The sequence below is a fragment of the Parambassis ranga genome, chromosome 2 (genome assembly GCF_900634625.1).
Source record: "Parambassis ranga chromosome 2, fParRan2.1, whole genome shotgun sequence".
NCBI classification, from domain to species: Eukaryota; Metazoa; Chordata; class Actinopteri; family Ambassidae; genus Parambassis; species Parambassis ranga.
Genome location: NC_041023.1, coordinates 25,421,934 through 25,446,958, shown reverse-complemented (window position 1 = coordinate 25,446,958; position 25,025 = coordinate 25,421,934). Strand labels below are relative to the sequence as shown.

The 25,025-nt window shown below is 47.6% G+C and overlaps 1 protein-coding gene across 1 annotated transcript; it reads right to left on the bottom strand.

Annotated features, from left to right (window-relative positions):
• Positions 1-5,507: 5,507 nt before the first annotated feature.
• On the bottom strand, positions 5,508-24,322 carry ptprb (protein tyrosine phosphatase receptor type b). Its single transcript, XM_028399876.1, has 40 exons — positions 23,990-24,322; positions 21,896-22,298; positions 19,428-19,565; positions 19,151-19,291; positions 18,820-19,080; positions 18,476-18,742; positions 18,291-18,407; positions 18,065-18,211; positions 17,856-17,973; positions 17,635-17,780; positions 16,272-16,538; positions 16,097-16,155; positions 15,738-15,942; positions 15,565-15,662; positions 15,334-15,499; positions 15,133-15,263; positions 14,898-15,045; positions 14,561-14,830; positions 14,316-14,482; positions 14,094-14,244; positions 13,905-14,005; positions 13,662-13,827; positions 13,310-13,591; positions 11,457-11,735; positions 10,682-10,831; positions 10,471-10,610; positions 10,244-10,380; positions 10,064-10,170; positions 9,887-9,992; positions 9,500-9,580; positions 9,247-9,264; positions 9,071-9,152; positions 8,876-8,966; positions 8,553-8,629; positions 8,341-8,475; positions 8,132-8,254; positions 7,094-7,257; positions 6,875-7,010; positions 6,576-6,696; positions 5,508-6,444 (listed from the first exon to the last, which is right to left on the bottom strand). The coding sequence occupies exons 1-40, from the start codon at positions 24,047-24,049 to the stop codon at positions 6,422-6,424; spliced, it is 5,979 nt and encodes a 1,992-aa protein (XP_028255677.1). The 5' UTR covers positions 24,050-24,322; the 3' UTR covers positions 5,508-6,421.
• Positions 24,323-25,025: the final 703 nt, after the last annotated feature.

The window sequence follows — 25,025 nt, the reverse complement described above, 5'->3', positions numbered from 1 at the left end:
CGGCGTCCGCTCAGCACCTTGGCCCTGACTCCAAACAGAGATGTGAGGCTGGGGTCGAGGGGAGGGACGGGAGGAAAACCAGAGGCGGTGAGCCCATCTACCTTGATGATGGGAGAATAGGTAGAGACCGGCGCCTTTATTTTCCCAAGTTCTGCCGCTGCCCCCGACAGATACGGCACAATAGCAGGAAAACGTGGCCAGACAGGGTCCCGTCTAGCCGCGTGTACTGAAGCATAACGCCCTCCCATCTCGTCCCGAGGAATTACTTCCTCGGCCGACGGCACCGTCAGGTTCCTGAGCGCTGCCGCGCGCTGAATCATTTGAGGAAGATCCCTGACGAGAGCGCCTATTGCCGGCAAGGGAGAAAGGATTAAAGCGGGGATCTCGGGGACTCCCAAGTGAACCCCAGGCATCTCCTTATCATCATCCAGCCACTCCATCCGGAGAGGGGGATCGACCTGAGGAGAATGTGGTGAAGGTGGGGCAGAGTCGTCCGACTCCGACCCTTCTGCAAAAAGAGCAATAGCGTCCTCTAACGGGTAGTCATCTGCCACAGGAAAAGTTGCGTCCGCTGCAGCGGTGAAAGCACCTGCTCTCCGCCGCCTCTCGTCCTCGGGAAGGAGCTTGCAATAGGGGCACGCTGCCTGTGGAGTTAGCGCCAGGCCGGCGTGCTCCGGGCCAAGGCAGGATTCGCAACGGGCATGCAGATCGAAGCTCATGATGAAGCCGATCTGGCACACCGGGCAGATCCTGATGCCATCCGAGGACTTAGCGGACTCTCTTGCTCGTTCTTGCTCACTATTGCTCGTTCTTAGCTTGCTCTTAGCTTGCTCTTAGTGCTGCAGCTTACGCTGAAGAAAAATGGGAGCCGATTGTCCGGTCTCAGTCCAATTTATACTCGAGGTGAGACCGAGGTGAGGCCCACATAATAGGTGGGCGGTGATTAAATCTTTCAGTGCTGCGCATGCGCGCGAAGGGATGAAACCCACTAGCGATAGCCTTAAAGGGCGAAGCCTATACGAAATAGAACAGGAGTAGAACAGACACACGACACGTTTGATGTCAAGACAAACAAGATGGTTTGCAAACCGTGCGGAGCGACTATCAGCAACACAATAAACCTGAAGCGACATTTGCAGACGAGTCATCTTAACTTCCGTTCAAAGATACACGTGACAAAATCTATAAATGAAGACACGGCTGCTGATGGTTTTACAGCATGCGCACTGTTTCTAAGTTGTCACTGAAGTGTTTTGCTGTAGTTATAGAATATTCATGAAGAAGGTCATGACTGAACAGTGTATTTAGGGAGAGCAGCTCACTGTTCATTATTGGTTCTTTTGTGAAAAGGTAATAGCAATTAAATAAAGAGGTGTTTGTTTCAAATAACACAAGTTAAAGCTGTGCCTGTTTTTATTGCACTTCAAACCTTAATTATTTCATGAAAAAAAAAAATATATATATATTAATATATATAAATATATATATTAATATATATAAATATTATATATATACATATATATATATTAAAATATATATTATAAATATATATTTAGTCGACTAAAACTAGACTAAAAGTTAAAAAATGTTGATGACTAAAATGTGACTAAAATCAAATGACATTTTAGTCACAAGACTAAAATAAAAACTAAATCAGAAATTGCTGCCAAAATTAACACTGGGTGTGTGGAGACTCACAGCACACAACGCTGTGCCTGTGGCTCCGCCATGAGACCTGGATGTGGCTCTCAGTTCCTCCTGGCATCCCCCGTTTGGGTCTCTAGCGGAGGCTGACCTGGTATGGCTCTCCGTTGAACTGCCTTCCTGTTGGCTGCGACACTGCCAGCTGCATAAAGGGATTCCATGCACTGTCGGCATATGGGGCTCGCTGCAGTTTTCTCCCAGATGTCCTAAGCCTTCATTCCTACCCCCGGCCTTTTGCCGTCGGCACGGAAGGCATGTCATCTGGATTGACGGTGCTATGGTTGTTCTCCTTCTCCCGTGACCTGGGTGCCCGTCAGCTGAGCTCGTGCCCCATCAGGTCCCTGGCGGTCTGCACAACGCAGACTCGGGCACTCAGGCCAATGTTCAGCATTCTGTCTATTTGCCGCTGGTAGTCTGGGTTGTCCCCCCGGACAGTGGTCGTTACCCAGGGGACCTGCACTGGCCTGGGGTGCCCTTCCCCCCAGTCCCTGTGCTCACTTTGCTCCAGCAGCTGCCGCCTCTTGGGCAGCAAGGTCGGGAGTCCCCCTTTTCCGATGCTTTCTCCACCTCTACACTGCGCCTTGCGGGTCTGAGTGGCCGTACTGCCCATATTCTTAAGGGTTCTACGCTTTGCGGGGTCAACTCTGGACCCCTTCGCCAGCCTTGCGCCTAAGTGCAGGCTGCTTGGGTTTGGCCCCTGCTCTTCAGGCAGGCTTTGGTAGGCCTCCGCCAGGTTAGCGGGTTGCAGTGTACTTTGTACTCAACTACTGTTGCGGCATGCGCTGGGCTATAGGTGGCACCGTCTCCCTGCTCAGGTTATGACGTAACCCTGGTTCTCTGAGTGAAGAGACTATAGCTGTGTCTCAATTCAGGGTCTGCATCCTTCGCAGTGCGCATTTTAAGGCCGCTTACGTCACAAAGCTGCGCGAAGGCTGTCCCAATTCGCCAAAAGTCGAAGGGTCCTTCATATGCGTCCTCCAAATGCGTCCTCCTTTTGCCTGAATTTGGAGGACGCATCGCTACCATCCTTCGTGGCCTTAAATATCCCACAATGCTTTGCGGGCCTACTTTTTGTCCAATAGTACAATGACGGACCAAGCGAGCGGCAGCGGCAGGAGTGCCGAATTCACATTTAAATGTAAGTAAAGAGCAGTAGTTCGAGAGTTTTAAAATGCTAGTAGTGACAGCGGCATTAAAAAAATGAGTTTCATATTTACAAACATGACGTCCTGTTGATACGAGGCGCTAAAACTAAACGCTTTGATTGGATGTTCTTTCTTGTTGTTTACTGTAGTATAGTATAAAGTATAGTTCACGTGAGGAGCAATATTATCGTTATTATATCAAACGGTCATTCTGCCTGTTGGCATTTTGTTGTAGGAGGAGCAGAGGGAAACAGAAGAAACCTGACAATTGATAACGGAGGAGATGAGACTGGAGAGGGAGGAAGAGAGAGAGAGAGAGAGAGAGGAGAGAGAGAGAGAGAGAGAGAGAGGGGGAGAGAGCAGAGAAAGAACGGACAGACCTCAGCTCATACAGAGGATGTTGGACAGCAGTGATTTTATGTTCTGTGTTATTTAAATGTTACTTATTAAATTGTGTATTAAATCGTTCTTGTCTCTGTGTTCTTAAACTCTTCTCACCTTGTTACATATGTGTTTTCACCTATTTATAATTGAAGTAAACTTTTGAACAACTTCTCAGTGACCACAGTAAATCATTTATTGTGTGTGTGTTGTGTTATGTACAATATTTACAAAGACACAGTTTGAACATTTCTAACTATTTACCAGTGGGCATTATGAAAATTTACAGTTTATTATTTATAAAAATCAGCAGAAAATACTATTCACAAAGAACATATATATAAATGTTTGGCTGAGCAGGAGTCCTTGGTGCTTCTGGACTGGATGATGCCACGGTGAAGACCTTGGAGTCCTCTGGCTGTGAGTGGGACATCATCTGGGGGAGGGGGGTGTCTGTCTCCTCTGTCCACCACATCGTCCATCAGGGTTTGCAGAGCTGACGATCGGCGGCTGCCATGTTACTAAAGATGTTTTTAAAAAGGGCAAAAATAAAAATAATAACTTCAACAGAGCGGCTTCCAACGCAGCTTAAAATATGAAAAGCTATAAAATATGTATCCTCACCCTCCAAAGGTGATGATGGTCAGTACACCTCCTCCAGGACAGACAGCTGGTCCTGCAGGGAGCCCCACTCTCCTCCACCCAGCAGTAATTCTCTGGTGTAGTGACAGACCTGATGCTTAATGACACATTAAAGCAGTGGTTTCAGGGTTATTTGCAGGGTTCGTACACATTTAGCTATTTATTTAAAGTATTAAAATTACAAACAGACCCTGTATCAAGTCTTACAATTGAATCAAATATAAATTACATTTAATCATATTTGTCTATCTACTGGTTATATATCTAGCGTTTGCTCAGTAACCGGTATATTAATTATGATCAATAATATGGTTAAACAGCAGCTTACCGTCACCTCCCCACTGCGCTCTCCCAGCCTGAAGAAAATGAGCCGTCACCGGTTTTGCTGCCGCTGGAGCCGCCTCTCCCCTTCCTCCAACAACAAATAAATATATTAAAATATTCCAAATGTCTAAATCCACACTGTTGTCCCGTTTGTTGTGTAGTCCGTGTTGTGTCGCTGCTTTTGTTTTTCCCGGGGCAAAATTTATGACGTCGCGCCACAATCAGGAAGTGCTTTGAAGGCCAGACCGTCCCATTTACCAACGGTGGAGGATCCTCCGGAGGATCCTCAGGAGGACGCGGCCTCCTGAGACCGCGTAGGCTACGTCCTCCGAAGGATGCAGACCCTGAATTGGGACACAGCTTATCTCTCCAGCTCTAAGCCACTCGGAGACAAGTGTCGATCAAACTATCACCGATTCCATGGCTGAGTGGGTCCTTTGTTACCTACCCATGGGGCGTGGCCGGGCAAGCCGGTGTGTCTTAAACAAATATCGACGTACCTCAACGGAAAGGGGGTTATTCCCCGTACATATGAAATATGTAATATGTAAGAACCAGGGTTACATCGTAACCCGAGCGATCATCTGCGCAAAGTTTCATGACAATCGGGTAAACTATGTGGCCTGGGAAGAAATAGTTTTGGTTTCAAATGTGGCGATTTAGAGTCAAAAACATGTAAGCGCAATTGTCGAAATTAATCGCAATTAATCGTCAAATTAATCGTTATTGGCTAAATGCCACAATTACTCATGATTAATTTTTTTGCCAATATCGCCCAACCCTAATATTCGGTCTAGAGGGGATTCAGCTCTGCTCAGCCCCTCTGACAGGCCTCCTCTGAGCCCATGATAATTGTGGCTATCTGGGTTACCCAGTTCTGCTTGGCCTTCAGTGTGGCCCAGATCAATATGGAAATCAGACGCAGAGATAAAAGTGGGTTCTGCTGGTGTTCATGTGGTCTCAGCCAAGTTACTGAAGAGCTTCCAGACGGGTTCAGCTTTCAGTTTAAGTTGAACTTTTTATCACTGTTCAAAAAGCAAACTTCACAGACGACATGAAGAGGGTCCACTCTGACTTTAACTCTGTAAAATCTCACTAAAAACTAAAGTTCTCCACATGAGTACATTAAAAAAACTGTTTCTACATGAAAAACGTTACTGTGAAGATACAGCTGATAAATTACTACACATTTAGAGGCTGATATGACTTAAATATTAAACGTAAATCAAATAACTTTCTAAGCATCTGAAAATGTGAACATTAAAGCTCATAACATTGAGTAGAAAAAAAAACATTTTAAAGACAAACACAGTGTTGTTTGTAATGGACACTTTATAATTTTAAAAGTTTACAGCCACCCTAAAAACTGCTTCATACATTCTGGAGTCTGAAATCTATAATCATCGATCCAAAAATATCTTTCAAAATATGGCACAGTGTGACACGTGAGCAAATCCCACATAAAAACAGGTCTGATGTGTCGGGAAAATTTAGAAAAATGATTTGAACCACTCAGATCCTTCAGCAGTCACATTTTTATGCAGAAACATTTTTTTTTTAATTTGAGAATGAATGAGTTTCCTTCAGACATGTTTACATTCATTCATATATGTTCAACTTCCTACTGTTCATGTTCATAGCTGTACTGCAGTTAATCAGGAAGCAGCAGGTTACATTTACTGCCTCAGAACACGTGTTGTAGTCATGGACTGGAAACATACAGCATTTCATTGACGTATATCTGCTATAATATATAAAAAGAGTATTACATCAATATTTACATACAGCAACATGTGAGAGTCTTTAAATAAACAGCTTATATACGGAGCAGTGAGAACTTGTGCTGTTATATCAGAGGCTGGAAAAATAAAAGGCTCTGTGTGTGTGTGGAAATCTGACCTGAGATGTTTCACGGCTCCAATCACTCAGTCCACAGCAGGTCAATGATGTGCTTAACTGAGAGTAACCTGGGCTTCATTAGTGTGTGATCACATGATTGATCAGCATTGATTAGGTGCTGTGAGTTGTTGTTGGGGCCCGCTGATGTGTTGCAGCATACACAGGTTGGAGGGAGGGTGTGTGTGGGCAGCATCACTGCACTCTGTTTCTGATGAGTGGGACGGGTTCTTTACAGATTGATTTCTTACACGCAGAACTGTGTGAGGGTCCTCTGCTCTGTTCTCAGCTGGTTCAGAGCTTCCTGCCTGATGGACGTCATCGTCTGTTTAGCGCCCGCTGTACATGAAATCTGAGGAGGAAACACAAGCGGTCAGACTGTGTGTTTGCTGCTGCTCTGAAGCTGTTTGTGCTGATTGATTGTTATTGAACAGTTCAGATGTTTTCTGATTAGTTTCGTTGGATCAGGAGCAGTCGTCTTACCACGGCAGTAGTCGGGGTTGAAGTTCTCGTAAATGGGGTACAGAGGGTTCTCCTGCTCGCTGCGATGCTTTTTGGCTCTCAGGACGTCCCGAACACACTGATGCAGGAAGGCATACTGACACTGCAACACACACACACACACACAGATAAGTTTAATTACTTGCTACACCAAATTTTAGGTGTGTGTATTTATATGCAGCGTTTGAAGACCTGCATGTTGGCCCGTGTTTGCCGTGTTGCTGTTGTGTTTGTGTGTTTTTAATTTTCTTTTCATGTTCATTGTTTGGCAGGTGGAGTACCTCAGTCTGGACCATGTGCTGACGGTGCAGGCGGAGGTCGAACACGCAGCCATACAGGTCAATGGTTCCTTTAGAGTCCAGCTGCTGCAGGACTCGATCCAGAGCGATGAAGGTCCCGGTGCGGCCGACTCCAGCACTGACACACAAACACACCTGTCAGCCTCGGGACAGTCACACAGCGTACTGAGGTATCTGTCACAGTGTGTGTGTGTGTCCCACCTGCAGTGAACGACGGTGGCACCGGTACTCGGAGAACGGTCCACATAGTCCCGGACCGTCCTAACAAACTGAATCAGGGACTGTGTGCTCTCTGGGACTCCGTGGTCGGGCCACACCGTGTAGTGGAAGTGACGCAGCACACGAGGGTAACTGCAGCCGTTCTCCTGTCAGGAAATATGATTATTGTTAGGGTTAGTGCTGCCATCCTGCTGGGTGACAGTAACACCTGGAGAGGCGTGACTGGGAGGAACGGCCACCCTGATCTGAACCAGAGTGGTGTTTTGTTATTGGACTTCTGTGCTAGCCTCTGCCACCCTTAACTCCCACCTCTGGGACAGCTTCACCCAGATTCCGAGGGAGGTTGGGGACATGTAGTCTCAGTGGACCATGTTCTCTGCCTCCATTTTTGATGCGGCTATCCAACGCCGCTGCAAGCATCAGTTGTGGAGGCAAAAACTTGGGCGGAGTTTGGAAAGACCATGGATGAGGATTATCGGTCAGCCTTAAAGAGATTCTGGCAAACTGTTCGGTGCCTCAGAAAGGGGAAAGAGTACTCAACCAACACTACAGTGGAGGTGGGGAGCTGACCTCGACTGGGGATGTTGTCGGATGGCTGAGGACTCAGTGGTGGACTTGTTTATCACCCGGGCTGAAGTTGCCGAGGTAGTTGAAAAGCTCCCCAGCAGCAAGGCACCGGGATGAGAGCCACCCTGGGTACATTAAGCCTGTGGATGTTGTGGAGCTGTCATGTGGTTGATGTGACCCTGTGGTGAAGGAGCTGACCCAAAAGGCAAAGTTCTCGACTTGCCGGTCAATCTACATTTCTACTCTAACCTATGGCCACAAGCTTTTGGGTAAGAAAGAATGAGATCATAAATACAAGCGGCCGAAATGAGTTTTGGTTTCGAAAGGCGGCTGGGCGCTCCCTTAGAGACAGGGTGAGGAGCTTGGTCACTCGAGAGGAGCTCGGAGTAGAGCTGCTGCTCCTCCAAATCAGGAGTCAGATGAGGTGGCAGAAGTAAGAAAAAGTGAAAGTACCGAGGTGATCCTGAACTCTCGGATGGTCCACTCAGGGAGGACGGACTCTGACAGCATCTGGATGACGAGGTCACCATAGTAGAGAGGTTCTCTGTCTGCAGGCCAGTACTGATCACACTTCACCTGCAGACACACACACACACACACACATTAACACTCTCAGGATAAACTTTGTTCCTCCTTTTTATCCACCATCTGTCAGTGCCTACCCGTCCTTTCTCCACACACTGCGTCACCATGACGACGTTGTAGACTCCGTGCTCCCACACCATCCGCCAGAAGTCGTCTTTGGTGCCGGGCAGCGGGCCCTGGGTGGCGATGTACTCTCTGCGGAAGTTATTACCCTGAACACACACACACACAAGAGACAAGTCAGTGTGTGCTCAGTGTACAGCTGAGTGATCAGCGTGTGTGTTCATACAGGTATGTAGCTGGCGTTAATGTAGTCGGAGCAGGGGTCATCCTCCAGGTATGACAGCTTCACTCTGGTGGAATCATCTGGAAAAACAGTAATGAAACATGTGACCTCAGATGACACCTTTAACCTGTCGGCGAACATCTGACGGCTAAATGTTTGCTAAATGTGGCTCACAACAACGGTCGAGTTTCTGCCCCCTAAAGGTGAAACACAGGAACTACATGTACAGTGTGTGTAATGTCAGAGAATGAGGATAAAATCAGCTTTATTCATGGCTAACTGAGCTAAAAGTGAAGCTAAGCTAAATCACAGAGTGGTGTACTAACAGGGCAGGATGTTGTTGTAGCGGTTCTTTCCTCGGTTTTCAGGTACTCGGGCGACGTCCATCGTCTGGTTACGGCCAACATCCTTCAGGTCCTGAACAACGAGATTAGAAGAGAAGATGAGAAGAAAGCTAGCACGTAGCAGTTAGCATGTGGGTGGAAAATATGAGCCTAAAAGTCTTTGTGAAGGAGAATCACCTCAAACTCCTCAGACAGCAGGTAGTTAGAGTCGGCCTGTAGTTTGGACAGGTGGGACTCAAAGTGACAGGATTTGATGGGACTGAAGAGAGATTAAAAATGATGACATCAATATTAATTACAGATTAATATTCAGATTAATCCAACAGTCACAACTGTGTGTCAAAGAAACTCACCTGGTGACACGACGGTTACTGAAACAGAGGGAAACGCAATAATATTAATGTACTGTCACATCAGCTATTACAGAGCACACACACACACACACACACACACACACACTAGTGAATGATGAGTTAATCTGAGAGAGCGATTGGAAACTAATACTTCAGAGACTCACACACAGGACGTAGGAGGTATTGGAAACGAATCTGTCCTACTTTCACACTGAAGGAGAATAATTATACACACACACAAACACACTCTTACCTCCTGACACCCATATACATCCCTGAAGCTGGAACTTCTTTCCACATACTCATCCTCACCACCGGGTTCTCCTGCACAGCCCTGTACACACACACAGATTGCATGTTGATGAGCATGTTTAGATTGAAAACTTTATTTATAAAAATAAACTAAAATCGTTTTTTGTGTCCTTAAATCTGATGTTCTAAAATTACAGTTTGTTTTTTGTTGCTCTAAGTACTCATATCATGCTAGACGATGAAAGTGTTAGTTTAGCATAGACACAAAGGTCAAAGCTTTACTTTAATGTGTGCAGTAAGCATGAGGACAAGGAACATTCAGATTTTATGTATTCTGATATTTGTGTTACTGACTCAGGACTCTAAATGTGTCTGTTCGTGTACTCACACTTTGCGTAGTCGCTGTCTGTAGACCAGCAGTGAGACGACAGCCACCATCATCCCAATAAGGAACATACCAGCACTCAAACCCTCCACCACACCACCTAGAGGTTCTGTCACAGAACAACACACATCAACACGGAGCCGTGTGTGTGTGTGTGATTGTTGTTAGCGGTGTTCTCACCTGTGTGCGTCCTGAGCGGTGACGACAGGTAAGTGTCTGTGAAGAGTGGCTGCAGAAACTCTCTTTGGTTTTCATCGAACAGTCTGGTGAAGGCCCGCACACTCAGCCTGCAGACACACACACACACACTCAGTGCCTCTGTGTGTCTGCAGCACGTCAGCAGCAGGTGTGTTTTTTTACCTGTAGGATGTTTTGGCTTTTAGCGGCCCGTCGCAGAAGCCGCCGTAGCTGTCACTCATGTATAGGTCGTCGTCATGGTAATGATCACATGACCCGCCCAGCCGGTCTCCTCCTGCCCCCAGGTTCACTTCCACCACCTGTTGAACACATACACACAGTTTGTATTGATCTTTCTTAGATATCAGCTGATCAATAATCTGCATATTTATAAGCTGCAGTGAAGCTACCTGTCCAGCAGAGGTCTCACTGTCCTGTGGACAGCGGCTGGGGAAGTAGCCGGTCTGATAGACTCTGACAGAGGAGTTGTTGATGTAGTCACGGTAGGAAGGCAGAGGGTGGTGCTGCTCCGGCTGAAGCATCTCATTGGCTGCCACGAGAGACGTAAACAATCAGAATATGTGTGTATGTGTGTCTGTGTGTGTCTGTGTGTGTGTGTACCATCAGACTCGGCCACGATCACAGTGTAGTATCGGATGGCACCGTTTGCGTCACTGAACCAGGAACAGTTGAAGCGGAACAAAATGGAGGACGACTTGATCTTTGACGACTTCTCGCTGACACGAACGCTGGAAGGCGGGACGGGAGGGCCTGAAAGGAAATCAATCAATAACCAATCAATAAATAAACAGAAGAAGAACTCTGTGTTGTCACTCCGTCAGAGCCTCCACAGAAACCTTCCACCCTGCTCCGTTCTTTTCATCATTTGCAACGATGCCTTTAAGAAACACTTTCTTTGGGATTTTCCAGAGTCATCGTCTTTTTCCCTTCTTCATCCTTTGCAGTCTACTTGTGTCAGAATGATTTATAATACAACAGAGAGGAGAGACGGACGAGAACCGGGAGGAACAAAGAAGAAGAGTTTCAGGTCACAGTGACTTTTCAAAAATAAGTCTGTGCGTGTGTGTGTGTTTCCTCTTGTCATTACAAACACCAGAAGTTGCTGTGTGCTTTATTGTAGCTGCAGTGGCCTACTTAGAGACAAAGGTTGTTTTCTACAGATCCATTCCTGCCGACTTAAAAACAGAAGAACTGAATCCTTCAGAATAAATGTGTGAGTTCACTTTCTTAAATTAGAAGGTCGACGCTAACGAGCCTCATCTAGAGATGAATTTATGGACTCTGCTCCTCTTTCTCTCCCAGGTGAGCAGACCTATTTATCTGGCTGACTCCATTACATCACCTGAGGGCAGTGTGTGTGTGTCTTTACACTCACGGTCAATCATAGTGATGGTAGTGTGTGTCGCTGGAGGACTTGTCTGTCCAGCTGAAGACACTCTGACTGTCACTGAGTACTTCCTGTACGCCTCCAGGTGGTCCATGGTTACCGCAGTGACGCCGCCCGCCAGCCTCAGCGCAGAGGTCAGCTCACCATCATCATGGCGACGGCACTCGACCTCATAGGAGTCGAAGTCAGCGAGAGGAGGCGACCAGGAGCAGGAGAGGGCAGACGAGGAGAGAGGGAAGCAGTGGATGGACTTCAGAGGAGACGGACCTGAAAGACGAGGAGGTGATGAATAGGGCTGTAATCTCCCAGTCGACTGGTCAATTTATTAGTCGATACGTTCTGGCTCGACCAAAATTCTGATTGGTTGAATTTTGTAGCATGTAGTTTTATCAGGAGGAATGTACTAAGTCCTAATGAGGGTGTTTTCGGCACACCCGTTTCACAGGTAAGTCAATCTTTGAACACCTCCCTTGTCTTCACTACTTTGGTTTAGCCCGACCCACTAGAGACAGATAGATTGAAGCTTATCAGGCCCGGTGGATTGCTGAATATTTATTTAGTTTTGACAGTGTCATTTAAGTCAGTCTTCCTCTATCATGTCAGAGACATCTGCAGTACTGCAGCTTTTCATGAAAATAGACAACGGAAAAAAGTTTGCATCCTAAATTTCCCCCTCGCGGATCAATAAAGTGTCTGTCACAGCTCGACTAAGTCATTTAGCGAAGCAGCGCTCCTCTGTTCAGTGTCGCTCTGTGTGCACTGCGCAGGACATGTACAGAGCGAAGTGATAGTGTCTGTAAATTATTATAACAAAAAAAATGTCTAAATATTCCTCAACAGGTTTTGTGCTGATATCACTAGATGAGGGTATATTTTTGGGAAATCCAGAGCTATGTCATTGCGCAGATGCTTGTGATGTAAAACGCTGTCAGAGTCGACAGACTCGAGTGTGTAATTAGTTTCAGCGCAAAATAATCAGGTAGAACTATGTAATAATAAGAAAATAAATTACTACTCTTTGTATTCTTTATGTTACTTATAATTTATTAAACTTTCCTGCTTCAACCTCCCCACCATACTCAGGAAACACAGAGGAGCGACACATCTCCAGGGACGAGCAGCTTTATTCTCTTATTCTTTGCGCTGTACATAAACTTAATTAATAAATCACTCCTCTCTGGAGTTAACAACTTACCGGTACTCTTCTTCTCTCCCACTCCTACACACATAGCTACACACATCACGGGTACGCGTACACAGGTACACACACATCTCTTAATGAGACATATGCCACTCTCATACAACCCCCCCCCCTTTGTTGACCTTCCTGTTCAAATAAACTCCTCACAGTGTTTATGTATTGAAAACAAACAGCATCCTGATCAGACAATAAAACAAACTGATGGCGACTGTGGGCCAGATGAAGATAAAAACCAGCAACAGGCTGCACACACTGACTCTTATTTCTGAATTTCCTGTCTGAGCTCAATCAAAACAACATCTTCAGATGTGAATAAATCATTCTGCGGTGGACCTCATGGAAGAAACCACAAGGCAGAAAAGAAAGGAGGTCATCACATTAAACATGTATGAACATATGACCTGGATCCCATGTTAGTCCTTCAGGCATTTAGCTCTGATCCTGCAGCCTCACACATTCAAAGATTGATGCTCCTTTCACATTCAGAGCTTTTCTGATGTCACCATCTAGTGGTGAGTGTGGAGAACTACATCTGCTGTTTGAACCCTCCCCCCAACATCCTGTTTATCATTAAAGTGATCAGTGTTCAATCAAATCTTATATTTACAGTACCAGACTAAAACATTTTAACTCCACCTACTTGTCCTCACGCTCCTCTGTATTGGCTGGCTCCTGGCTGTGAGTACGCCCTTGGCCCCGCCCCCACTGACCGTAGTCAGGGTGAAGTTGTACTGTCGCCCTGGAAACATCTGTCCCACAATGCAGCTGGTCAGGTGAGTGTGTCTGACAGTCAGCTGATCCGGGGGCATCCACTGCAGACTGAAGTTCTCGTAATCCCCGGAGGTGGGGCTAGACCAGGTCAACTCCACCGTGTCATTGGTCGGGCCTTCTTTGACAGACAGGTGAGTGGGCAGCTCTGGAGCTAGAAGTGAATAATAAGTGTTAGAACTGGAATAAAAAGTCACTTTATAAGTGTGCTTTGACAGACTTACAGGTGCGTCCGAGCGCTGACACGTTATTAGTCAGTTCTCCGCTGTGTGTGATGACCTCGGCACGGTACAGCCTACCAGGAGTCAGCCCAGGGAACATGTGACTCCTGTGCTCCGCCCCTAGAGTCTGAGCTCCCAGAGTAGCTCCAGAGACGTCATACAGCACCACCTCCAACACAGAGCAGCTCATTTTCAGTCCAGAAGGTGAAGGTGTTCGTGAGCTGAGGTTAAATTAAAAGCAAGTACCTGGTAGCTGCTCCGGCTTCCCTCTCCGTGCTGCCAGCTGACAGACAGTCTGTCTGTCCGTCCTGAACTCTGGACCTGGAGAGAGGACACTGCAGACGGGACTGAAGAAGACGAGAGGAGAAGATGTTACCATCAGGATGTTGAAGAGAAGGACACAACAGAATAAGATGCTGGCGTGTGCCAACGGACCGGTCCTGGCCAGCACGGCCGAGTCGCTGCTCATGTCTCTGCTCCAGCTCACCACCTGCAGCCGGTACAGACTTCCTGCTCGCAGCCCAGAGAACATGCAGCTGTGTGCCGCAGACCCGACCTTCTGCAGGTCCACCAGCTCGCCTGCAGCCTGGAACACATGCCGCAGGATCACAAGATGCACCGCTATGATGTAATCACATGTCTCAACCTGAGCCCCACCTGGTGATGCTCCGTCCTGCTTCCCTCCCTGTGATTGGCCATCGTCTCGCTGATGCTGTAGAGTGACAGGTCGTAGATGTCCACGTGACCGTCTGAGGGACGCCACGAGAAGGAGAGCGAGGACGTGTTGGCCGCTATGATGGTGAGGTTACTGACTGCAGCCGGACCTGGACCACACAAAAACACCTCTATGGACAGGCCACATGGGGGCGCCACAAAAGCCGTTGGTTATAAACAAGACTCACGTGTTTGTCCCTCTGCTGTGGCGTCAGGTGACGGGACGCCGCCGCTCAGTGTCACCACCCTCACACGATACCACTTCCCTGAGGTAAGCCCCTCCAGCCGCTCGCTGCGACTCTGCGCCGCCACCGACCGGTTGGTAAGAACAACGCCATCTTCGTCCAGTAACTGCAGGCTGTAGCCGTCGTACACGCCCACCGGCCTCTCCCAGCTGACGGTGAGGCTGTGGGTGGTGTGGTCATTGTCAGCCTGCAGTGCCGTCACCTTGGCGGGAGCTGCAGAGACAGAGACGGTCAGCCGCGGCTCATGATGACATCATTAACAGAATCATTAGAGTCTGACCCGTGCGGCCGGTCGCTGTGTTGCTGTTGGTCAGCGCCCCACTCAGGGACTGGATAGTGATGGTGTAGGTGTGGCCTGGGATCAGATCCATAAAGTCCAGGGAGGAGACATGTTTGGGAACAGGACGAGTCTCAATAATGACTCGGTCCTGAAGACAGGGCATGACATCAGAAAGATTATGAATGAATTCACCATCTGTTAGCCGTAATTAAACTGCTGTTGAAGTTTGACTCACCGGGGTCGACAGAGACACAACGTACATGTCCATGTCTCCATCTCCGGGCGTCCAGGTGACCAGCATCCCTGCAGCAGAGTCCATCAGTCTGGGCTGAGGCGTCAGGCGGAGGTTCCTCACAGCGCTGGGAACTGCAGAGCAGAAGATTCAGCAAAGCTGCACACTCTGAGGTCAGCAGACAGAGTCGTGCTCAGATCCTACCTGTCCGTCCCTCTGTGTACTGCGCCCTCTGAAATGGCCCGCTGAACGTCGACACCACGATCTTGTACAGCCGCCCAGGGGTCAGGGAGGTTAGCCGGTGGTGTCGCACGTCGCTGCTCAGCGTGACCGGAGGGAAGACTCGGGTGTCGTTGAAGAGCAGCGTGACCTGGAGGAACAGAGAGTCAGAGGTCGCCACAGCCAGTCAGAATCTGAGGCGGTGGTGTAGTTCACCTCATAGTGGTCCACATCTCCGGGGGCGGGGCTCCAGGTGAGAACCAGATCACCTGTTCCTGCATTGCCTAGTGACAGATTGCCCACAGCTGCTGGAACTGAGCACAAAACACACAACTTAATATCAGCACAAACATTATGTTACAGTTTAGTTTTCTGTGTCGGTGACTCACAGGTGCGTCCGTCGGTAGAGATGCTGCTGACGTAGTCTCCGCTCCAGGTTTCCACGGTGACAGTGTAGAGTCTGCCAGGTGTCAGGGACGAGAAGACGCACTCATTATGTCCAGCTGAGATGCTCTTGTTCTGCAGCATGCTGTGGTTGTAACGGATCAGAACCACGTAGCGGTCCAGATCTCCAGCTGCATGGCGCCAGTACACCTGAACACACAACAGAGCTGCCTGCAGTTCACTCAGCAGCCACAGGTGGCACTGTTCACAGGGTGCTCTGATTCTTATCTGATTTATTATTTACATATAAGACCACTGGAACCAGATCGACTGTAAACCTCTGACTCATCAAACCTTAACACACCTTGAGAAAGTCGTCTCTCGCGGAGTGAACTGCTGTTGGGTTTTGTACAGTCGCCGGTTCTGAAAACAAAAATCAATCAATCAATTGAACAACCTTTATTTATAAACAAAAAATGAGGTTAAAACCTCAAGAACACCTTTCGTTTAAATTTTGCGTTTTTCTGACGTCTCCTTACGTGTCCGAGCCTGAGCCATGGTGGCGTTCTCCAAGTTCCCAGTCCTCGTAACTATGATGACCGAGTACAGCCGCCCAGCGACCAGCGAGCTAAAGGAGCACTCAGGCGGCGAGAAGCGGGACACGGCCAACATGTGGACAGTTTGCCTCCCGTCCTGAAGACGGACCAGGTAGCTGTCCACCACACCCGCCGCAGGACGCCATGATGCCTGCAGAGCGTCTGACCTGCCGCCATTGGCAACAGTTAAGTCAAGGACTGACGCTGGGACTGAAAGTACAAACAGGTCTGTGGTTATAACAAAACTTAGATAAACATCATAAATTATTTTCACATCTTTGTAACCTTTAATCAACCAATAGAAGGTCATCTGAGGGGCTGTGGGCGGGGTTTGTTTTTGTTTTCACCAGTGAAAGGCTGATTGGTTGGCAGCACACAGCGTCCTGAAAATAACTCGGACATTCTGTAGGAACACAATAGGCGCTCTGAGCAGGAGTGAGTGTGTGTGTGTGTGTGTGTGTGTGTACATACATGTACATGTATATTTGTCGGCTCAGGTTAAGACCTGGTGTTTAGGTTCAGGTTAGGGAGAGTACTCACAATGACAGATATACAAATGTGCGTTTATGTGAGTGTGCAGGAAGTCTTTGAACACTGTGTGTGTGTGTGTGTGTGTGTGTAACATTCCAGACCTTTTTGGTATTTTGGCCATTGTTCTGGAAACCATTTGATGTTATCACATAACACACACTTAAAAACCATCTTTGTTAGGGGCACAGCCACAAAAGAGTCCTCATGACATTAGATTTAAGTTCCTGGAAACTAATTTTATTAATGCTCTAATTCAGCCCTCTCTAAAGTTGTTTTTAAATGTGCATAAAGCTCTGATGACCTCTGACTGTACAGGACTCTGGATGTTTTGTTAACTGTTCTGACTGCTGGTTGTTTGGGGTCACTGAGTGTGTTTAAAGAACAACACAACAGAGTTGTAGAAGAATATTGTCTTTACACAATTAGATCCCAACTGACCGGCAATCAAACAGCCTTACATAACCATGTGTGTGTGTGTCTGTTGTGACTTCTTTACATTTTTCAGGCTTTCTGAATGAAAACATTTGCAGTCACATGTAGAAACACGTTTTTCTGTTTTTCATCACAGAGATTGGATTTGTCAGAGAATCTGTTATGAAATGCAGATTAGAGTTTTGAAGGGAAGTCTGCAGAGTTCACACAGAGCTGTGCATGCAGGGAATCATGGGAAATATGTAGTGGCTACTTTCATGGCCTCAGCTGGCTTATTTTCAGCACCAATGTTACTTTGAGTTGCTCAGACAGAGATCAAGGATTACCTGTTTTACTGTCTCACCTGTTCGTGCCTCCAGACTGGTGGGTTTAGACTGCAGCTCTCCACTGACAGTGACAGCCTTCAGCTTGTAGAGGGCTCCAGGGGTCAAACCGGTCAGCAGCAGAGAAGAAGAATCAGCTGGGACGCTGTAGTTATGAACCACAACGCTGCGGACGAAAAGGACTCTTTAACATCGAGCTAAGCTAGGCTACATGCTAGGTTAAAGATCTCTAATAACTCACCTGTCCTGCAGCAGGGTCAGCATGTATGAGTCCACGTCTCCTGGTGGTTTTTCCCATGATGCCTGGAGGCTGTCGACTCCTGAGCTGCTCACACTGATGGTACGCAATGCCATCGGAACTGTGACACACACACACACACACACACACACAGGTATCAGCTGTGTGTGACTGTAATCAAACTGAGGACATGTATCTTTTCAGTCACACACCTGTCCTCCCCTCTACTGAGACAGAGGAGTTCAGTTTCCCACTCCTGGTTGCCACGGTGATGGTGTACCGTCTCCCAGGCGTGAGTACGTTGAAGGTGCACTCCCTCATGTTAGGCTCCACCTCCCTGGTGTCCATGGTGACTTCGCCTACGAGGCGAGCAGAATGGAGCAATCAAACCCACCGACAAGCACTCAAGTTTTATGTGAGGCTGTGCTGTGGTCTTACCATGGCTGAGGGTGAGGAAGTAGCTGTCACGTGACCCGGTGGGGGCGTGGCTCCACATGGCGCTGAGCGAGGTCTCGTCTGAGTGTCTCACATGAAGATCCACCACCGGGGCAGGAGCTGCAGACAGACAGGTGAGCTCAGCTGTCCTACACAAACCTGACCCATCGCTCCTGTGTGTTTCTGACCTGTTGCTCCATCACAGCTGCTTTCCACTATCAGGCCTCCACCCTCCACTTGCAGCACGGCTCGGTACCGCCGCCCAGGTGTTAGCCCCGTTCCAGGAAAGCTGAAGTTCACTGCCTGCTGGTCCAGCGTGGCAGTGACTAACTGCTGAGAGCCATCGAACAAGAACAACCTGTAATTCTCAAAATGGCCAGCAGGAGGCGACCAGGCCAGCAGGAGGCCATCCTCTGAGGAGGGAGACAAGGAGAGGAGCGACGCCGGCACCAGAGCTGTAGGTGGGACAACATCAGGGTGAGCTTAAGACAAGGGGAATACAGACAAAGACAGCCTCGTGTCTTCATCTCACCTGTCCTCACACTGATTTCTGATCGGTTTGTCAACCTGCCCCTTCTGGACGTCACTGCGACCTGATAGGCCAAGCCAGGGGTCAGCTGATGGACGGCTACCTCTGTGGTGTTCTGAGGCAGGGACGTCTCCCAGAGACTCGATCCATTGGACGAGACAGTGATGATAAGTGCGTCAAAGTCACCTTCAGGTTGTTGCCATGACAGCCTCAAGCTTGTGCCGTTGTTGTAGTCGGTGGTGATGTTTGAAGCAGCAGAGGGCGCTGCAGAGAAAACACAGACTCAGATATAACATGTCTCCCTGTCCTTCCTCTGTCTCTCCTCTCTCTCTACCTGTCTGAGCCTCGATCGTCCTGCTGTTCTTCAGCCCGCCAGCCTCTGTTACCATGGTAATAATGTACTGTCGCCCTGGCGTCAGGCCCACGAGTGTGTGTTGTGTTGTTGTGCTTTCTAACGTCTCGTTCATCAGCAGATCTGCAGGCACAGAGGAGGAAGAGCCAAAGATCACATGACTCTACCCGAACACTAACATCAGCATGCTAACACAATCACAGTGATTTTTTTTATTAGAGAACACACAGTTTGTTGGAGGCAGTCACAGCAGACATACCTGACTGATCCAGACTCTGCACTACCTCCCTCAGCTGCAGCCTGAAGCGCTGCGTCCTGCCAGGGCCAGCCTGCCAGGAAAGGCCCAGGCTGCTGCAGGTCCTGGAGGTCACAGCCAGGCCGACCACCGCCGATGGCCCTAAAACACACGCACAGACACACAGACACACATAGAGACAGATACACACACACAGACACACAGACACAGTTACTGTTCTGGTCATGATAGACTCTTTGACTCCTGAACAAAACAAACATGTTTGGCCCTCTGAGGGATGATGGGAACTCTTCGTCTCAGCGTGGCACTTAGAGATGTCGCAGCCTGATAATATTGTTTGTTCTCAGTTTGAAGTCTGGCACAAACACCACAGATCCTCTTCCTGCGGCCCAACAGGGCTCGTCTTCCAAACAAATAAATCACACTGAAGGAACAGTCTGCTGCATCAGCGCGCCATCCAACGCCGCCACACAGCGGACCACGGAGGTAGCAGGTAAAGGTGATCACGCATCCTTCATTCTGTGTGACACCTCCTCCACAGTGGATGCTTATCAAATGCAGAAACTAACGGGACATTTTAGGGAAGAACTTTGTCCACAGTTCCTCCCTCAGGAAGGAAAATACCGACAGCAGGGCCAGTACTTCTGAGAAACTACAGGGTGGAGGGTAGAGTCTATGAGCTCAGAGACACACCAAAGAAAAGAGAGCGACAGCGCGGTGAGGCTCTGTGGGCTCACCTATTCATTTATTGATCCTACACCACAATGCAAACGGTTAGATTAAATTACAGATTAGGCTCGGTGGTCTGATGGTGACACTGACACTGATCATCCAATCACACTAAACATACTGCAGAGTCTCATCCATCACCAGAACCACCAAAATCTGACTGGTCCAAAGACTCCAGACAAAAAATAACATGTCACAAACCTGACATCTAAAAATCACTTTAAGCCCCACGACCACACAGCTTACAGGATCATGATTATTAGTTTGGATTATCGTCTAAACAAATTAATGACTAAGTCAAATATTTCATTAGCGGCCTGAACTGACTCACCACCTAGCTGGATTGAGCATGGACAAGTGTGTGTGATAGCCAGATTTGAAAATAGGTCTGAATGTATCCAGCTTAAAGGCTATATGGATTCAATCCTACTTTAGCTTGATTGACTTTCTCCAGTGTGAACGGGGCCTAACAGCTAGAAGGCAGCGTGGACTCAGCTGGACTCAGCAGGACTCAGGTGTGGTGTGGCGACTACATGTTAAACAGAGTCTGAACACAGGAGCTGCACTAACAGTCAGCGCCCCTACAAAGAAACCACAGGACAAGTGCTTGCATTGCTGAGAAGGTTACCGCCAGGACTCCACTGAAAGCAGCAACACCCCGTTTCACACACACACACACACACACACCCTTTCCCACAGAACAAAGAAACAATGGAGGCAGGAAATAGCTGAACCCGGAGCTCTGCCCGCAATGGAAATACACACTGAGGGTCCAACTTCTGTTCTGGATGCCCGCCAGCGTGGAGAAACACACACAGACACACACACACACTGTCAGGGCTCTATCACTCTCTCTCAGCAGGGCAGTAGTTCCTGTAGCTAATCACAGAGCGACAGAGAGGGGAAGCTTCATGACATTAACTCTGAGACACACACACACAGACATGGAGGTCAGGTGTTGTTTTTTCACTTCAAACATAAAGAGGTCAGAGGAATGGAAACAATAGAACACAACAGATACACAAAGACGTCTGATACAGGTTACAGACTTCAAATCAGCTCCAGCATACTTTAACAGTAACTGTACTAAAAATACAAACTTTAACAACAAAGAGGAAACAACCAGCTGCTGGGGCTCTCTGACAGCTAGCATGTAGCAGCTAGAATGTGTTTAGATGATGTTGTGTCTCTGTGAGGACAATATGAGCAAAGTCACTTTGACTGAAAGAAACTGTGATCAAAGCAGAAAAGTCTTCATGAAGCAACAGACACAGACAGAACCATTGACAGTAAAAACTATGGACAAAGCTTCCATGATGTCACCCGTTTGTTTCTGAAGAGCCGTTTGGAGGCTCGTTTGGAGGCTCCGGGACGCTCTGACCGCCGCCATGTTGGCAGCGTCATGTTGGCAGCGTCATGTCCACCAAAACTCCAAATATGGACAAAGAGGGGGAGCACGAGTGGAGTTTAGGGGGGCAGGCGATCGTGGAAGCAGGAAACTATGTTATTATTATGCGTATTGTGCGTAATTTTAAGTCTTCTGGAGCTAGCCCCCAGTGGTTGTAGCGTGAACTACAAGTAACTCAGAGGTCACATCATGTGAGGCTCTCAGATCAGCTAACTGTTACTGGACCAGTTCCACCTCTGTGTGTTCTGGTTCTGTGTCAGAGCCGGTAATGTTAACACTGATGATAAAGAAAGATGTCTGGTTTTTTGACATGTGTGCGCACACAAGGACTCACTGGTGTGCACGGTGATGTTGGCAGACTCCTGGTCTTTCTGTGACTGGACCTGCAGCTGGTAGGTGGTTCCGGGCTCCAGATGATTCATCACACAGGTGAACACGTCTGTGTTCTCTCCATCCTTCACTCCAAGTTGATTGGTTCCCACATAGTTGGCTCCTCCCTCCTCCTGCTGCATTACCTCCCTGTCATTGATCTCATTAGTCTCCTCCTCTCCTCCTCCTCTTCTACACTTGGCGCCCTCGGCTCCGGTGTCCACAGACGTCACAGTGAAGGAGCAGCCATGCCCAGGCGTGCTGACAGTCAGGGTCACAGAGTCCAGGCCGGATGCTGCTTCAGATACAGAGACATTACATGGTCCAGAGGCTCCGTGGTCCTCAGAGGACACCACAGAGACGGCAGCCTGTCAGCAAAGAAGACACCTACATCACTCAGAGGTCACAGAATGTCCCAGAAACTGCAGCTCCTACAGCGTCCACTAGAGGCATACTCCAAATTCCTCACAGATGTTAAAATGTCCAACTTTACAGCACAAATATAAAGATGTTTAGAGCTGGAACAACACCCGATCTGGTCTAGATGGATGAGTGTGTTTCTGCTGTCGACTGTACAGGGGCTGAATGTTTGTAACTTTAATCATGTCAGGACATAAGGACCGGTTTGAGTGACAGGAGGCTGCCAGATCAGAGGGTTTTCTATGTTAAAGTCTGGCTGCTGTACACACACTACAGTTCGGAGTCACATGACTGAGCTGTTTTCTGCAGACATGTTGATGCAGAATGAGCATCTGTTCTCCACAGAGGAGGAAACAACAACCTTCACAGGCTGCTTTCAAGTGAAGTGAAGTGAGTGAAGCCTGGAGCTTTGATGCCATTGTTCTGAGAGGAGAGGCAGAGAGGAGGCAGCAGCATTTTGGGGGGGGGGGCATAACTGATTACTAATCAATCATCTGTTAGCTGTCAGGAAAGGGAGTTAGGCTGTTAATTATTAGTTATTATTTAAAGAAACATGACCTGTGTGTGTATGTCTGTGTATGTCTGTGTATCTGTGTGTGCGTGTCTGTGTGTATATGTGTGTGTTTGTGCATGCGTGTCTGTGCGTGCGTGATAACAGTGGTTGTGTATCCTCAGATTCTGTTGTGCTGAAGACAAAATAAAACAATTTGTCACTGATAATGAAGTTGAACAGGTTCAGAGGAAACGGACGGACAGACAGGAAGTCACACTGTATCAATACGAACACACTGTTAACACACCTCATTGTCATGTCATCATTGTGTCATATTGTGTACAGAAGCTGCAGGACAGTTTGCGCCTTATTTCCTGAACAGGTACATAATTAGCATTAGCAGTTAGCAGTTGGGATGCTAACAACTGAATGTTAGCTTATCTTTATCTAACCCAGCACGCAGTTAGCTCGTGTTAGCAGGTCACATGGTTTGGTCACAGAGTTTAAAACTTCCAAACTTCCCTGAAGTAACATGGAGTCAGGAAGTCTGTGAAGCAGCACGAGGTTTTTCATCTTCATCTATCTGCAGTACAGCACATTATTGACAGCTCTTTCTGAGCAACCAAAACTTTGAGTTTTATTATAAACAAGCCTCCTGCTGAGAATTTAAAGTTTGTTTAATCTGTAGTTTTGTCATTAAATTGAAGACAAAAAGCAGCATTTTCACATCATTACTTTAAAGGTTCCACATGTACGCATAATAATGTCATTTAGTTTGCGACACATCATAAAAAATGAGCCTTTCCTCATTTGTCTATAACTTAATCATTGATTGATTTTTAAGTCATATTACTTTATATATGAATTTGATTCTTAATTCTTTAGAGTAAAAATGAAAATGATCATTTTTAGTCTGAGAAACAACCTGAAGCTGAGGGAGAACAGGATGAAGATCAGTTGGTGTGAGCTGGTTCCTCTGTGAGAGAAGCTCTGAGGTTTACATGCAGACATGTATTCATTGGTGTGAAACCTCTTCTTACTACTGAACAGTGACAGAAATGATCCCTCCTTCTCTCTGGCCATGTTTCCTCTGATGAACCAAACTAAAACCTCTCCACAGCTGAAGCCCGGCTGTGAGTGACTGACCTGCAGCAGCAGCAGCAGCAGTGAGCTGCAGCAGAGACGACCGTCTTTACATTTCAGCATCTTGATCTTTCAGATCCTCAGACGGAGCATCCACCACCATAATCCTGAGCCGGGGGCGGAGAGGTCTGTCTGTAGTCCCTGTTTGAAGTTAAGATAAATCCTGAAGAGTCCTGAAGACGGAAACACAAGTGTCGGTTAGACAGTGAGTCCTTCTCAGTCAGGAGGAGTTGTAATAAAGTCTGTCCGCTCTCTGACTGTCCTCCGGTCGTCTCAGGCTGCTGCTGGGTCTTTCCTCTCTTTTCTCTGGACTCTGCCTGTCTTGCGCTCTTCCTGCCCGTCTGTCGCTCACTCTCTGGTTGGGAGTCACTAACGGACTTCCTCAGTGGAACCAGCAGCTCTGTGAGTCACAGTGGAGGCAGGACGACCGGCCCAGGCAGGACGACCGGCCCAGGCGGGACGATGGAGGAGGCTATAAATAAAGCTGTAGGAGCAGCACATCTCAGCAGCGCTGGTAAAAATAGAGACGAGCATTTTATCAACTCCTGCAGATCAAACTTTGTTCTGCTCCATGACAGCTTCAGATGTGATCCATCACTTCACTCCTCATCTATAATAATCCACCCTTTAATCTCTGATGCTGTGGAGGTGTCTGCAGGGTTAAAAATAGAAACTCAGAAAATCTATAAAGGACCCAGATGAAACTGAGATGTTCTCACTAACATGTATTTTCTGAGACCAGCAGACTCCACCTGTCCACATGAGAAGGGTCACTGCCACAGTTATGATCAGAATCCATCTCACACAATCCATCTAGAGGCTAAATGACTGTAGCAGCTGTCAAATGAACAGCAGATTAATGCTAGCACAGTTAGCTAGGCTTAGCCTGCTGCTTGTAAAACACTCCACAGGTCAACATGATGAATGATGCTACAAAGCTCAGAGGCAGCAGGTTGTAGGAAATATTAGCTGAATTCAGGTTCTTACTGTTGTTGTTGAAGATTATAATTTAACCATTTGGTAAAACTGAGCTTTATTG